This window comes from Cavia porcellus, unplaced genomic scaffold (genome assembly GCF_034190915.1).
Source record: "Cavia porcellus strain 051 isolate PalLab524CR breed Dunkin Hartley unplaced genomic scaffold, mCavPor4.1 scaffold_8, whole genome shotgun sequence".
Taxonomy (NCBI): Eukaryota; Metazoa; Chordata; class Mammalia; order Rodentia; family Caviidae; genus Cavia; species Cavia porcellus.
This window is the reverse complement of record NW_026947491.1, coordinates 2,608,024-2,624,344: the sequence shown is the minus strand read 5'-3', so window position 1 is coordinate 2,624,344 and position 16,321 is coordinate 2,608,024. Positions and strand designations below refer to the sequence as shown.

Genomic DNA, 16,321 nt, shown 5'->3' with positions numbered 1-16,321 from the left:
TTACAAACACAGCTTTGTTTCACAAAATTCAAAAATACAAGGCCTCCATTCATTGTCATAAGAATACCAATTATCTCATCTTAGAACCACTGAATAAATGCAAACCTGTTCCTTTCACAAGCAGCAAATGGACATTTTCAGAAAATTAGATATTGACATTTAGTATATCAAGGTGCCCCCCAGAGATCTACAGGTTGAAAAGCAATGTTAAGTTACTGTTTGAAATAAACTGTTAAGGTTTTTTGGGTTTTTTTTTTTTTTTCTGTCTTTTTCATTTTTATCGGTACCAGGGATCGAACTCACGACTGCCTGCTTGCAAGGCAGGCGCTTATGCCGCTGAGCTAAATCCCCAGCCCAATAAACTGTTAAGTTACTTAAGAAAATATATTCTGCATGTTTCAGAGGACAGTTACACAAGTGACACACAAGAAAAACTATTCTAGCAGCCAGTATCTCCAACTAAATGGCTTTAAGTCAGTAGGCAGCTTCCAATGGAGAATGTTCTGAGGAAGACTATGGAGATGAGAATTATTACTTACCTCCAGCTACAGGGGATACTGCCCTAGATGTCCTCTGATAAAACTTAACCTCCAATTGAGGATTCCTCTCAAAAGGACTTCTCCAAATTCTATAAAGAGGGTAATATTTTAGTTCTAAATTACTTCAGAGTAGGCTCCTAATTCCTAAATTATAAAAAAGAGAATTATGTAATTGCTAAAGACATCATGTCTAGATCATCAATGTAATTTCAGGGGTCTGGTGGTCAATAGTAGAGCTCAATAGTAAAGAATATGCCTAGCACTCATGAGGCCCTAGGGTCAATCTCCAAAGCAGGTAAGAAAACAAATACAGGACTTCCGGGAGAACATGGCAGATAGATAACGGCAGCTACGCAGAGTTTCTGAGATAGCCAGCTTAGATGCCAGGAATTGTGCGGTGTGGGGACTCTTAAGCAGGGGGAGATCTACCCTGCCGACCCAGGAACGAACTAAGCTGAGAGAAACCAACTGGAAATGCAATCCCGGTGCTACGACTGGAACAGCTAAAGTCTAGTGCCGAAGCTAGAACCCGTGCCTCTGGAAACTGCGGCTGGAATTTCCTGCCGCCACTGCTGCATCTGAATCAGCACAGCAGGAATAGAGATGTGAAAGCTCTGAGAGCAGGAATCTGCAATCTGAATTGAGAGCAGAGCTGGCGGGGAACCCTGCATCAACTTGCGGTGATTAAGAGGAACGGGGACCCTTTCATAGACTGGGAGGCCCAACAGAGTACATTCTGGGACAGGCAGACTAGCCAGAACAGGACACTACAGTGACTTTAGTCACATATTCCCCTCTCAAGCGTGATTATTGGGGAGCGCTTGACCTGGGTGACGCCACAGACTAAGACCCAGTAGGCTAGCCCAAACCAGGTCTCTGTGCCTAGCAGTGCACCCTAATCAGTGAAGCCATCAGCAGGTTGCCTGACCTGAAGGGGCAGGCCCAGCATAGGCTGCCCAGGTCTGTGTCTCCCTAGTACACTGCAGTAGGCAGGAACACCTAGCCAGTGCAACTCACACAAACTGTAACCAACAAAGAAAGAAACTGGGCCTCCTATATACACTAGTATGGAAGGAACAAAAAGTATGGGAAGAGGGAGCAACAAGAAAGGGTCCTCAGTCCCTAATCCTGAGAACACTGATACAGGAAAGGTAAATGCAAGGGAGAATGAGGACAGAAAACATACAATATCAGGCACGGCACCTAAAGACATAAAGCGATATCTCTGAGACCTTATAGACAAGTTCAAAAGTGAAGTAGTTAACCAAGTAAAGCAAGATATAAGTAGAACAGTTAAAGAAATGCTAAGCTCCCAAGAAAAAACAGATGGTGAAATGGAAGAACAGGAAAAAAGGGGAGAATTGTTTGATGGAGAAAATAGAGAAAGCATAGAATACATGAAGCAGGTTCAAAGAGATTACCAGGAAACTAAAAACTCTATTGAAAGCTGGCAAAACAGCTTGAAAGAAATTAAGGATGGATTATCTGAACTGGAGAATAGATTTGTAATGTGGGAGCATGAAAGGAAAAATTTCTTAAAAATAACAAGGAAACAAGCAGTAACAATACAAAGGCTAGCAGATGATAAGAGGATCTATAACTTAAGAATTAAGACTGTAAAGGAAGAAGCATGGATACAAAAAAATGAACTGCAAAAGTTATTCACAGAAATAATCAAAGAGAACTTCCCTAATATAGGAAAAGGTAAAGATACTCAGATGTATGAGGCATACAGGACCCCAGACACCTACAACCCAAACAGAACTACACCCAGGGATATAATAATCAAAATTCCAGAAATCCAATATAAGAACAGAATATTAAAAGCTGTCAGAGACAAGAAACAGATCACTTACAAGGGAACACCCATCAGAATTACAGCAGACATCACCACAAACCATCAAATCACGAAGAGCATGGGGGGAAATAATTCAAGCTTTGAAAGACAGTAACCTCCAGCCAAGATTGATATATCCTGCACAATTGTCCCTAGAAATTAATGACGAAGCAAGCACTCCACGATAAAGAGTAACTAGGGGAATTTGCAACCACCAATTCAACTCTACATAGAATACTGCAGGACTTCTAAAAGAAAAAATACCAAGATTCCAGAAACAGTGGCAGAGAGGCCACAATGAATGGAGCAGAAAGCGAAATGAAGACGACAAACTGACAACTAATGACAGAAAAAAAACTCAACAGAAATAAGGCAGAGAAGGTTGAATGGTATGAACAGCTGTTTTGGAGAAAACATGACATCATAATAGCTAGTGCTGATTTAATATCATTTTGTTTTGAAGTCCCATCAAGCTTTTGTTCTTCTGTCTCCATCGGTCTTAACATGTTGTATCTTACTAGATTTTATTATATGTGATAATATAAACAAAAACTTTTAGACAAGGAGATAACACAGAAACCATTGTTCATTTTCTGTTAGTTGATTCTAAATACCCTGTAATACTGTCATTTTCTTGAATGGTTTTACATTATCTTGATATGTTTGATGCTACAGTATACAAAATTATACTCGAAGATTTCAAGGAAAGAGACACTATGGTAACCACTTTTATGTCGGGATATCTTGTGGTGAAACACTGTTTTGCTTAAATGGTTATGTTCTGACCTGTGGTGTTTTGTTGTTATGTCCTCTTTTATCTCAATCTCCTTTTTTATTATTTTTTTATTTTTGCCTTTTTAATTAAGGGAAAAAATTAAAAATAGCAGGATATATTATAGTAACCCACTTTGATTTCCTATTAACTTGATTTGAAACCCTGTATTGCTCTCACCATCTTGTTTTGACTGATTTTACTCTATTGTTTTGCTTGATAGTAGCAAGTTCGAGAGTATAGGCAACAACTGTGAAGACAGTAAGATTCACTATGATGCCCATTCTGGTTTGACTATTATCTTCTTTTGAAGTCCTGTAAAGTCTCCAGTGTTTTGGTTTTATTGGTTTTGTTCTTTACTATTTTGTTCAATTTTATTATAACTGATGACTTTTTAAGATAGCAAGAGGCATTATGTTAACCATTGTTGATCACCTTGTATTCTGTTTTTACATTATGTACTATATGTCCATCCTTTGATTTGACTGTTTTGTTATGTCACATTTACTCTTCAAAAAAAAGTAATAACTGTGGGAGTAATAAAACCCAAAATGTATAATTATTATTGTAAAAAAGAGAGGAAAAGAAAGTGCTCTAAAGGAAATAACTGCATGTATATTTAAGCATATAAGATAGACAACCATATTACTGAGTTTTTGTTGGATCATTGAACAGAACTGTTTGCAGTCTCACTGTTTGAATGTCCACCTTATATGCTTTAATTTTGTAACTTGAACAACTATTTCTAAGATGACAATATGTAATTTATTAACTAGTGATTTCCTACTGTTTTTTTTTAAATTCTGTATAACTCGTATCGTTTTTCTGGGGTTTTTTTTCCTCCTTAAATAAAATTTAAAAAGAAAACAAATACAAATATATATCATGCTTGCCAGACAGGCACTTATGCCACTGAGGTAAATCCCCAGCATACATATCTTTAATATATATACAGAAAGTATGTACACAAAGACATTTTTGTTATTGTACTGGGGAACTGAACCTAGAGCCTCTGCACTGAGCTATGTCACCAGCCTTTATTTATTTACTCATTTACTCATTTTATTCTGAGAAAAGAGTCTTCTTAAATTGCCTGAGCTAGCCTGGAACTTGGGAACTGTTCATCTCAGCATTCCAAAGCACTAGAATTGCAGGCCTGGGCCTCTGTAGCCCCGTGCAAAAAAAAAGTTCTACAAAATAAACCAAAGCAGTTTTGGCCCCAAAATATAAAACCCAAAGTGACTTACAGAATTAAGTAAAAGATTCACTTTCTTATCACAAATTAAGCTGCATAGACTCTTTCAAAAAACAAGGCAATCTTTCTCTGCTCCCAGCTTCTGAACACCTGCTATAATGCAAGATCATAGCAACTTCTTCCCCTAGGCCCAAATCAATTACCAAAAGTTAGAGTTGTTTTAAGAAAAGGAGAACTTCCAAAGTTCTGGCCATATACTGGTTTCCAGGCTGCAGTAAAATGGCTGCTATGGTCCTCATAAAACAGTTTCTCAGCCCAGTTAAGCCCAGAATCAGACAAGCTGTTCTCCCACAATCTAACAATACTGAAGAACAAATGTGTCACACACCCTGTGAAAATAAAACACTATGAAAGTATCACTTCTCTTTGCTTTTCAGAGCCAGATCTAGCTGTGGTTCTGTAAGCCAGCTGTATTCACATAAGACCTCAATGCTTTATCACGTGGCCACTTCCTGCTCATCCCTGTTGTTTAAGTCTGAAGTAAGTACTGAATAAGCTAAGACCTTTGCACAAGAAATGAGAACAGGTAGAACGTTCCACTAAATGTACACTTCAAGCCTCCAGTCAGCAAATCCACACAAGCTCAGTGTCCTTTTATGCCGCACCACGTAGCTGGCACTAGGAAATAAAAATGCAAGTTAAGGAACCAAATCTTTCTTCCTCCAACCTGTCGTACATCCCCAAACCTAAATCAAACAGTTATCTAGTGTTTACTGACCTCAAAGCAGGGTACTTAACAGAAATACAAGTGTAAAGCACTATCTCTGCATTCAGGGAGCTTACAGTCTGGCTAACAGGCACATTACAACAACAAATAGGTAACAGCATTAAGGAATTGTCTTCTCTGCTCACAACTAAGTAGTAGCTGTGAATATTCTACTATCTTACCACTACCAAATTTCATCTTGTCAAGACAAAGTCTGAACTGAACAAGTAAAAGATCACACACACCCACACAAACTGACTTCCGTAAACACATTTCAGGTTATCATTGTTTATACTTAATATCCAGATACAGAAAAAAATAGTATACCAATTTTAACAAAACTTTTACACTTTCTTTTTAATAAAAATAAATCTCAAAGCACTTTCTTTCGTAGAGTATCAACATTACATCGTTTAAGACCCCTCATCATAACTGTCGTGCAGACCTCTGGCAATATTAAATTCTTCCTCAACACACACACTGCTCTAGTGCAGATTGGTATCAATGCAGGTGCAGCAACAACCCATCCGTTTGCTACTTCTGAGGGGCAGTAAGAAACCACAGGCAAATGTATATCGCTGTTCATTTCTCTATTTCCTCTGTAAAATGAAGTTACCAACTTCCTAAAAGAATTATGAAGCAAATATCATATGAGTAAATATTTATAAAGTACTTTTATCTCTACTGATCTTTTTTTTAAACAATAGGACTCCTCCCCTTTCCCCCAATCATTCACTGGGCAAAGTCCTACTGCTATTATAAGTTGTTCAACAAGTCTCCAGAGTCTAACTCATGGTGAATGAGTCTGCTCACAGCAGTGTTGCTCTTAAGCCTGGCAGGGGGAGTTACCTAACTATAAAAGCAAAAGGGACTCTGGCTGTACTGCCTGTGTTTCTACAGTTACAACTGTAAATCTTACGTGGATTTAGTTACTCAAAATTGTATCATGTTCTTGGGACAATAACACTGGAAACACTACACTGAAGAGACTTGCAAAGCAAACACTAAAGTCAAAATGGGCTACTGGTCTCTCTCTCCAAAGACTAGTTTGTTACACACATCATTATTACTTTCACAGTTTGTGTTAAATAGCAGTGGGAGTAACCCACATCAGGCTTCAGAGGAAAATTCCACAATCATTAGAATCACAACTATTTATTTGTAATAAATACTCCTGCAGTAAGTACATTTCAGGAAGAAACATTATGCTATCAGTCTGAAAACTTCACAGTACAACAGGAAATAACATTTTATCCTTGCCCTACAAATATTATTGGTGAAGCTGAGAGGGGTTTGATAGGATTTTCTCCTGTTTATTCCTAGGAAACAGCGAAAATTCAGAAAAAAATGTGGTCAAAGTTGAGGTTTCCTTTTGGAGGGGATCATTTAACACTGGTTATATATGAAATGGAAAACAAATAAAAATATTATTCCCCCAAAGGTGTCTCCCTGTATACTTTAACTAACCAAAGGTATTTGTGTGCTCACTGGCCCAAAAGATGAGAAAGCTAATTCCACCTCAAAATTCACTGTGATTCCCAAAATCAATTTTCAGGCAGACTACTCAAAGATGAAAGCTCAGCCTAATAAGCCTAAAATATAAATAGGATTTGCTTTATATGAATAAGTCTACAACAATATTTTTTCTGTATCTACAATAATAAATTCCTTAGGCTATATTTTTAGTATTAAAAAATTCTTAGTATGAACTAAAAATATAGTTATCTCCAAAATAGCTTTTTGGAAACCTATGAGCTAGGTGAGTTTAAGAATTCAAATTTTCAAGCCACACATGGTATATACAGCACTCAGTGCTTCCAGCATCAAGAAGTTGAGGCAGGAACATTGCCAGAGTGCAAGGGCAGCCTAGACTGTATAATAAATTCAAGGCTAGCCTGAACTACACAGCAAGACCTTTTATTTAAAAACAAAAGAAAAATTTCAATTTTTTAGAAACAAAAATATAGTGCATAAACTATAATCACCCAAGCACCTACTAACTATATAATACTATATATATACTAACTATATAATAACTAGGAAAATAGAATGTTGATGGCCCAGTCAGATAAAAACAGATATTACCACCAAAAGTTTCAAAGTTTATTCTGAATTTATAGGGAAAATTTTTTGATTTAGACCTTTTCGGACTTCGAAACTACATTTCAATGACAGCGCTTTGACATGGAAAGGGGATTCTCAACAAATAAGTAAAATATGCTATTACCTAGAATAAAAAAAACTACATGATACTTAGCCAAGAGACGTTAAGGATATTTAGGGTAGTACTGAAATGTTTCCAATTATCTGCTTAGTTGGAAAGTTATCAATTCAAGCTGCCTATATGTTCCCACCAAGAAACTCAACATGAAACAATCCTCCCCTTTAACCTTATTCCAGATAAGGATCAACATTAGAAATCAGTCTCCAAAACCTTAGCATGTCAGTAGAAAACAGAGAAACACAGGGAACCCTAACCAAATGATAGCAGCACTTCCTGGTAACAGAAACTCAGCAGGATCTTCTATGGTACAAGCTCAAGATGTTCTACCCCTGCCCTACGAGTAGCCATATAAGCTCAGATTTTCTAAACTAAGTTCAAAGTAAGGTAACCCCAGCGAGTCTTCCTCTCCAGTGGCACTAGCAAACCTCTTAATTATCTCCAACTCAAAGACAACCAACACTAGGGGCTGGGGATTTAGCTCAGCGGCATAAGCACCTGCCTTGCAAGCAGGCGGTCGTGAGTTCGATCCCTAGTACCAATAAAAAAAAAAAAGTTAAAAAAAAAAAAAAAAAAGACAACCAACAATATATGCCTTCAAGCCTGAGAAGCTTGATGACATCATTCCTGGTTAGCAGGGATCCCTGCCACACTCCCCAATACAACTCCTGCTGAGAGCTGTAGCATATCTGCCTACTTACTGGAATAGCAACAAACATACTACTAAAGTAGTTGACAAGGAATTAGGAGTTAAGGCTGCTCACACCAGCTCACTGGCAAAACTACCAGAAGCAAATACATTTTTCAGTGAGGAAGCCTCCAAACAGGCTCCCTTTTGGTGATAGACAATGCTTCCTCAGTCTAATTATCACAAATTCAAGAATAGCCACATTCCAAATTCAGGTGCCTTAATACCCGACACAGTATTGATAAAATGACACCTTGGGCTTTCTCCAAAAATATAGAAAGGTATGTTAGTAGTAAATGTTTTTAAAACAGAATATTTTTGTCCTATATTTTTATTTCAAATTGTTTTTGCTATATTATTTGGAAGATTTCATTCTTGAGTCATTCCATGCAAGAAAAATTAGTAACCAATCTCTAATCTGTTTTCATTTATATGTGATCTTTAAGTCCCCAAGCAGCTTATAGTAGCTTGAATGACTTACCGTGGTCTTTATGAGAGCACATTTTCAACCTGTAACACATAAGACTTAGCACATTTTAAATGTGGAACAAAAAATTAAGCTTTCTTCATTAAAAAAATTCTTTTTCCAATTGTATGTAAAAAATTACAGGATAATCTGACTGGAAATAGAAAAAAGATTCAAATGACATTCACTCTACTAACAAATAGATGCAGACAAATATTTCGTTCATGGAAGTAAGTTTCCTGCCTACTGAAATCCTTTTGACCCTAATAACAGACTTCTGTTAGGGTCAAGGTCCAGGAATAAAGAAAGCTTAAAAATAGGCTCTAGAGCCAGGCTTCTTGCTAAGGATTGTACAAGCTAGTGTCTCTTTCCACCCTGGTCTCCATCCAAAGATACAATCAAAACAGAAGGAAAGTGATGCCATAAACCAAGTATGATATATCTTTTGAACTTCAGTTTTACTCAATGATTAGCGAAAATGCATTGACTTTATTAATAAATATGTTTGTGGTAGAATGCAGAAAGTAAAATGTGCATGAATTTTTAAGATGAGATTTCCTTTCTTGCTAGCAAAGTGTTGCCTCAGGCTACAAAGGAAGTTTATGTTCCTCCTCTGCCAGTAAGAACTGTGAAGAGGCTCTACTCTGGAAACACTGAACCTGTCTCCCAGCTAGTCTACCCTTTCAAGTCACATGATTTTTATTCTGTTTGTATACCTAAAGAATTTTGAGTAGGTAAAGACAGTATGGAAAAAACACTATATCTAAGTAGCAGTGATGCTTAAGCATGGGAAGAGGGTATATCCATTCTGTTAACAAGTCTATATGATGCTTAATTAAAAAAAAAAAAGAAGCCAATTTAAAGAAAAAAAATGTTAAAATGCCTAGGTACCTGGTGACCTCTGAAAACTGCTATTATACTTGATAACCCTTGTGCCTTACAATAATATATACAACTTAAAGGCACAAAAGAGCAACTGTGGTATGCTGCCCTTGTGTGGGTATTTCCTCACCCCACTACCACAGACAAAACATTTCACTTTATCCAGTAGCAAATGAGAGAATTCCATTTGGCCCACCTACTCCCCTACTAGGTATATTCCTGAAAGAGCTAAAAACATGCACATCCATGTTTGTAGCACCACAGTTTTTAATAGCTCAATCTTGGAAGCAACCTAAATGTCCATCAACAGGTAAGCAGATAAAAAAAATGTTGTATTTAGGACACAAGGAAGTCCTACTCTGTTACAAAGGATAGGAAAATGGATGCAATTTAAGACCGTGTTCAGTGGGAAAAGTTAAATATCACATGTTTCTCCTGTATGAAAAACTCAAAGCACAAGGTCCTGAGTTCAATTCTGAATACCAGGGAAAAAATAGTTGAAGTATAAATAAATTAGACAGCAAAATAAAAACAGTAAATAGGGAGATAAATCTTTAGCAAATGGCAAGGAAATCAAGAGATGGAGGGAAAGGGACATAAAAAGTTGTGTTATGTACATGTACCAATTCCACAAAACATATGTAATTATTAGGTACTACATAAAGATTTAAAAATAAAATAAACTTTAAAAATTGCTTAGAACAATGTCTAGCATATAACCGCTATTCAAAAAACACTGGCACTAACTGGTTATAATTATTATTCTATTACCATAAGTATTACTTAAGGTGCTTCAACAATAATGGTAATGATCATTTCTGAAGCAGCTGTATGGCAGGTAATACACAGCTAACCACTTAACCCTCAGCAGGATTCCAAAGGCATTATTATCCACTTTTCACAAATAAGAGAAGTATGGCTCAGATGACTTAAATGACTTGCCTAAGGCCACTTAGCTAATAAACTGTAAAACCCCGTGTCACACCCAGTTATATGGCTCTTCTACCCAGCCCTTCCCACTACACTGTCTTTCTCTCATAAGAAGTTAGGAATTTAAGGGCTCTTTCACTGATCCAATCACTTTTTAATAAGCATAGGTCAAAGAATGACAGGGCTTCCTCCAGGTAACCCCTTCACATAAAAATGCACGTGAAATGTCACCATCTATTCCATTTATATGCTAATAAGTTTTATTTTCATATTAAATAATCAGCTAAAGTCACTCATTTTATACCATCTAACACCACTAAATATCAACCCTTGGCCTGATAATGTCCCTAATGTCAAGTAGTAAAAAAGCAGTCATATCCATTCTGTACAACAGCATGCAACAGTTTTAAACCAAGTTTACAAAGACTTTGTAACATATAAAAACACTCATGACAGAATATTAAGTGAAATTAAAAAGCAGCACACAAAATGAAACTATCACCAAATTATCAACTTTGCAAACACAGGATAATCCAAAAAAAAAAAAAAAGACCAAAATGAAATAAACCAAAATATAACCATTTTCTCTGAATAGTGAAGTAACAGGTGTTGTTCTGTTCCTCTTCCTCCCCCACTGCTTTTTCTGCTCTCTAAATTTTCTTTACAATGACAACTATGTATTAACTTATAGGCAGAAATAAATTTTTTTAAACCAGTATCTTTAACTCCTCTCCCAGCACTCTTCTCTTACAGTCTATGAATTAGGAGGACAGTCCCATGTCCATGAATCCCCTTGTAAAGGGAGGTGGCTGGGAATCAAAGCCAGGGCCTCACAAATCCTAGACAAACCCTTTACCACTAAGCTACATTCTCAGCCCCATTAAGTGAAATCTAAAATACTCAAAACAATTCAGCATGTCATAATTTCCAGCACTCCATAACCCTGAATCATTCTTCTCCCCAACAGAAATCCAACCCTTCCAGTTGGGTTACTCCTTCACTCTGGGTATTTTCCCTTTCCACATTAACACCAAATTCAAACCTTTATCACTTCATCCACAGATTAGCACAAAAGCCTGCTTTTTCTTATCCTAGTACCCTCTCCAAGACAATCCACCCCTCCCACCCACACCTCCGCAAGAGCAGCTCACAAGAAGCTAAGGGCTATCCCTGAAGCTTTACATGCACTTGACTTAACACTCAAAAATACCTCCTGAGAATAGCTTGGTAGGCAGTCTTCTCAATGACTTAGAGGTACCTACAGGAATTTTTCTGAAGAGCACACAGTACTCACAGTTATGAACTTGTCTGTTTTTCCTGTTTTCCAAGTATGCATTTTCATGTACAAGTTATCTCTAAAGAAGCACTCTGCTAACCTTTACCTTAAGTGAGCTACTTAACAGCAAGACCATGTTTATCATATTACATTTTTCCCCACATGCTTGCTGACTCTGAAGTTACTCATGTACTCATCACTACAGCTTACCCAAAACAAATGTCTAACAAGTTTCAATTCTAACAAATTTTTCACAAATGTACACTAACAAAACTATAAATCTCAGCAGATTTGAACACAATTCAACCACATTCTATTCATAACCTTAAAATACTTTAAGTGAAAAGCCAATTTAATGTTCTTTCTACTTATAATCACCACTCAAATTACTACTACAGTTCAGCTAAAAAAACACGTTGGTAAAATTTTGTTTTTCTTTTGATTTTCGGTGATATATTCATGTAATACTAAATCAATCTGAAATGCTACGGTGAGTAGACATTTAATAATCTTACTATATTTAATACAAAGGATATCATCACAAAACTCCTGCAGTGATAAGCATTTTTGTGCCATGACTACATGTGACACTGTACAGTTTAGCAAAATGTTACCTCTGCAAAGAGCTAGGATCTCTATTATTTTTATAACTGTATATGAATCTATAATTACCTGGAAACAAAATGTTTAACTTAAAAATATAACTGAAGAGCAGTGAGAATTCATTTTTCCAGCTCTAAGTCAATATTTTCAAAGATTGTATATACATCTGAAAACCCTAACTTCAAATGACCAATTGATAAACTGCATTCCTTACTAGAAAACATATTTAAAATTATTTCCAAATATCTTAGGGAAGCAAGAAAATATACTGTTGCAAAATCTGATCTGAACAGGGAAAAGTGCTTTACTTCCTTGTTAAAGTAACTTTCCATACAAAAGCATCAGAGACATACTCAACATATACAGACAGCTTGCAAAATATTTTCCCAAAAATCTCTTACTACTTGGTTTCAAAAACTAACAAAGGAGATTTTCCCATACCATACAAACACTTAACTTCTAATAAAACTTAAACACAACATCACAATTTGTATCTACACACAGCACTGTAACACCTGAACCCTTTCTATTCTGTTGATCTTTCTTTCTGTACAGGACCTTGGAGAATACCTCACTTTTACTCCCACAGACACCTCCAGCCTCACTTGGAGGGCACTCCAGAGACTAAGCCAAATGAGCAGATTTAGTCTAATCACAATGCAAAGGAAATTAACACCTGAATGAAGAAATGCATTATAACAGGATCCTTAAAGCAAACAATAGGAAATGGACCTTTTTCCCATAGTGACTTTTAAAGTGTCAAGCATCATACAAGTTATTTCTTTTGCTTTAGAAACATGATAAAAATACCACCACATAATACATACTGTATGCTTTTAGGTAGAAGAAATCCTGAAAGTGTTACATACTAGTTTTCAAAAACAGTCTATTATGAAATTAAGCAAAGGAAAAGTAATCAAAAGGAAGCCATACTGCACAATTATAAACTATAATTTTCACAATGCAAAAGGCATTAAGTTTTACAAATTTATTCTGAAAACAAAACCCAAAAAATCCTCTTAATCTTTACAGCAGCTCTTCAAAACACAAGTCAGTTCTTAGCTCCTTATATGCCGCAAATAAACAAGTATTAGGACGTATTACGTATCTTCTGAAATGAGGGCAGGTTATTCAAATGTCAATTATCTATCTATCAATATCTATCACTTTACTAGTTTCTCTTAGACACCATTTAAGATAAAAAGTGCCTGAGATATAGTTCAACCGCATAGTGCCTGCCCAGCAAGCAGTTCGTGAGTTTGATCCCTAGTACCAAAAAAAACAAGCAAAAGAAAGGGTTACAGAGAAGCTGCATCAGTATATTTTGACATAAAATAATCACATGCCCTTTTCTCAAAATTTAAATCCACTTACTACTGAAGGTCACAGCTATTTTTTTTAGCTTTTCCAGACACTTAAAACCACATCCACTAAAAACAAGTGTTTAAATTCAAACTTTCAATGAATAACAACCCAACTAAAGCTAAACATTTCCTACTCCAAAGAATCAAGTATGACCATGTCTACAACAAAGAAAAATATTTGTGTGTGCATATGTGTATGTAATGCAATCTACTCAATGGTGGCTAACAACTCCAAAACAAAGTTCCTAATCCACATCTAAACTTAAAACACAAACTTCCTTAATTTCAGACTTTGTTACATTATAAATTATTCTTAATAACCACTCATATATATTGTTCTAAAAAATTATTTGAAGTCACAAGTTTCTGATGTCTAAGTCTTAACAGCTGAGTATATTTTCTACAACTTAAGTTGGAACAGTATAAACAGCAAGGGCCTCCTCATCTAAGGAAACACAGACATCTACCATAGATTCCACAAAGTATAATTTGGTTCTACAAATGAATTCTTAGTTGCAAGATTGAAATATACGCAAAACACTATAGGGAATATAACCTACTTCTATATTAATAATTTTCTTTTCCTATCCCCAAATAAGTGAAAGTTTTCAAATGATTCTTACTTTTTTAAGTTGGGGCTTGGCTAAATTTCAGGACATCCTTTGATCAAAGATACTTTATTACCTTTTAGGCTAAAGTCCAAAAAATATTTTTATTTTATCTATTTGAAATATCCAATGACATGCTGTAATTTCCCCGCAAGCTGTAATTTCTAAATTGAAAATAAATCTTAATAAATTAGTTTATAATTTGAAATAGAAACATTTTTAAAATGTAAAGTAGAATATAGTGTTTAGTTATAATGTTTACTTTATTTTCTGATATTCTACTCTTGGTATTTTTTTTTTTAAAGAAATCAACTTTCATTTTACTAAGGTAATAAAAACACAATAGTCAAAGGAATTACTGAGTTTCAGCCTAAAAATTGGACCCCTGGTTTTCTTAAGATGCTGCTGCTAAACGCTTTATTTCTTTATCTCTGAACACTAAGAAAAAAAAAATTTTTTTTTTTTTGAGACAAGGTCTGACTACATGGTTCAAGCTGGCCTCAAACTCCTGGTGACCCTCCTGCCTCAGCTTCCCAAGTGCTGCAATTACAGGTACTACTAACAAATAAATTTTAACTGAGAATTACAACTTTAATGAACCCTGCTTCTGGAATATTTACTTTTAAATAGTAAGTTTAAAAGAAGTTAGAAAAACAAAAAGAGATAATTTTTTCTCCCTACTAGGCAGGAAGCCCAGGGAAGGAGTTACATTTCCAGCTTTTTATTTTTTGAGACAGGGTCCCACCCAGGTTGGACTCCAACTCTCCATCCTCTCGCCTCAGCCTCCCTTGGTGCTGAGATCATAGGTGTGCACCACCACACCGTTTGGTTAAATGTTTAATACAGGAACAGAGTAGTTATAAATACATCAGAAGTAAAATGAAAAGTAACAGCACTGGCATAGAAACAGGAATCTAAACTCACCCCAAACATCACCCTAATAATCTGAACACAGGGCAGAATATAATAATCTAAAAGGTCACTTAAATGTAGCTGCGTGTGGTGGTGCACCCATTACCCCAGCACTCATGAAGCTGAGGCAGGAAGATAGATCACTGTGAATTTGAGGCCAGCCTAGACTACACAATGAGTTCAAGTTCAGCCTGAACTGTATAATGAAACCCTGTCTCAAAAACACAAAAAATTTTAAATAAATAAAATATGTTTCTTTCTATTTCTCCCATCCAGTTCATTAACATTTTAAATAACTACCCACATAATTGATTTAAGATTTCAAAAGGAATAATCATTTTTTAAAATACGTAAATATTAATCATTACTTGTTTCAGTTCTAATTCTCATACACATCAATCATTAATACTGTTTTATCCATTTCCTAGAACCCAAAGTTTAATAATGCTAATTAAAAATCTAAATACTGTATATACTTAAACAAGTGTTGTTTTTCTTCTAAAGACCATCCACAGGTTACAAAGCATTTTATGTCACCAATTTTCAACTTTAAAACTCACAGAAAAGAGAATTTTAAATTCATACTGAAATCCCTACAGATCCATTAATGAATCTTGAGTACCACTGCCCAAGTTTGACGCTTTATTTTTGTTTTTTAACTTTAACTTGCCATGCTAAACAATGGCATGAAGACTTTTATTAAAATATTTCACATTTTTCAAACAAAACATATCAGAACATCAAAATATGAGCCTTTTCTAGTTTCAGACATTTTCTTACCTGATCCACTGAACTGACTGCTTCCCAGTGTCGTTGGTCTGGTTTTCCCACTATTAACAGGTGGGGAAAACATCTGCAAAATAACCCATATATATTTGTTAATCCTAAAATTCTTTTAGAATTTGCAAACAAATTCACCAAGTGTACTCGGTATTTCATAGATAAGAAAACTGAAATAAAACGCGATACTCAGTCCTGCAACAATGAGAGACAACTATTTCCTAACACTACTTGGAAATACTGGTGACATTCTATTCTGACAATCCAGTTACTTACAAGAAAGATTCCAAGATAATTAAACTATTAATTTTTACCCACGAATCTCACTTTGAAACTGGGTTAATCGCATGACATTAACATTATTTAATACACAAAGTAGAATCATGTTCAACATAATTATTTCACACAGGATTTTAACAGCTCCCACTACAAAAAAAGACATTCGCCCTATGGTTTCACCTTACATTTTTATTTTCCATAGT

The 16,321-nt window shown here is 35.6% G+C and overlaps 1 protein-coding gene across 8 annotated transcripts in view; it reads right to left on the bottom strand.

Annotated features, from left to right (window-relative positions):
- The window catches only part of Tcf12 (transcription factor 12), a 338,120-nt gene that overhangs the window by 320,501 nt on the left and 1,298 nt on the right, over positions 1–16,321 (bottom strand). For all 8 annotated transcript variants that reach the window (XM_063254263.1, XM_063254265.1, XM_063254268.1 and 5 more), the window contains one exon: positions 15,840–15,912. In XM_063254263.1, coding sequence (XP_063110333.1) covers positions 15,840–15,912 — 73 coding nt within the window. The remainder of the gene's footprint in view (positions 1–15,839; positions 15,913–16,321) is intronic.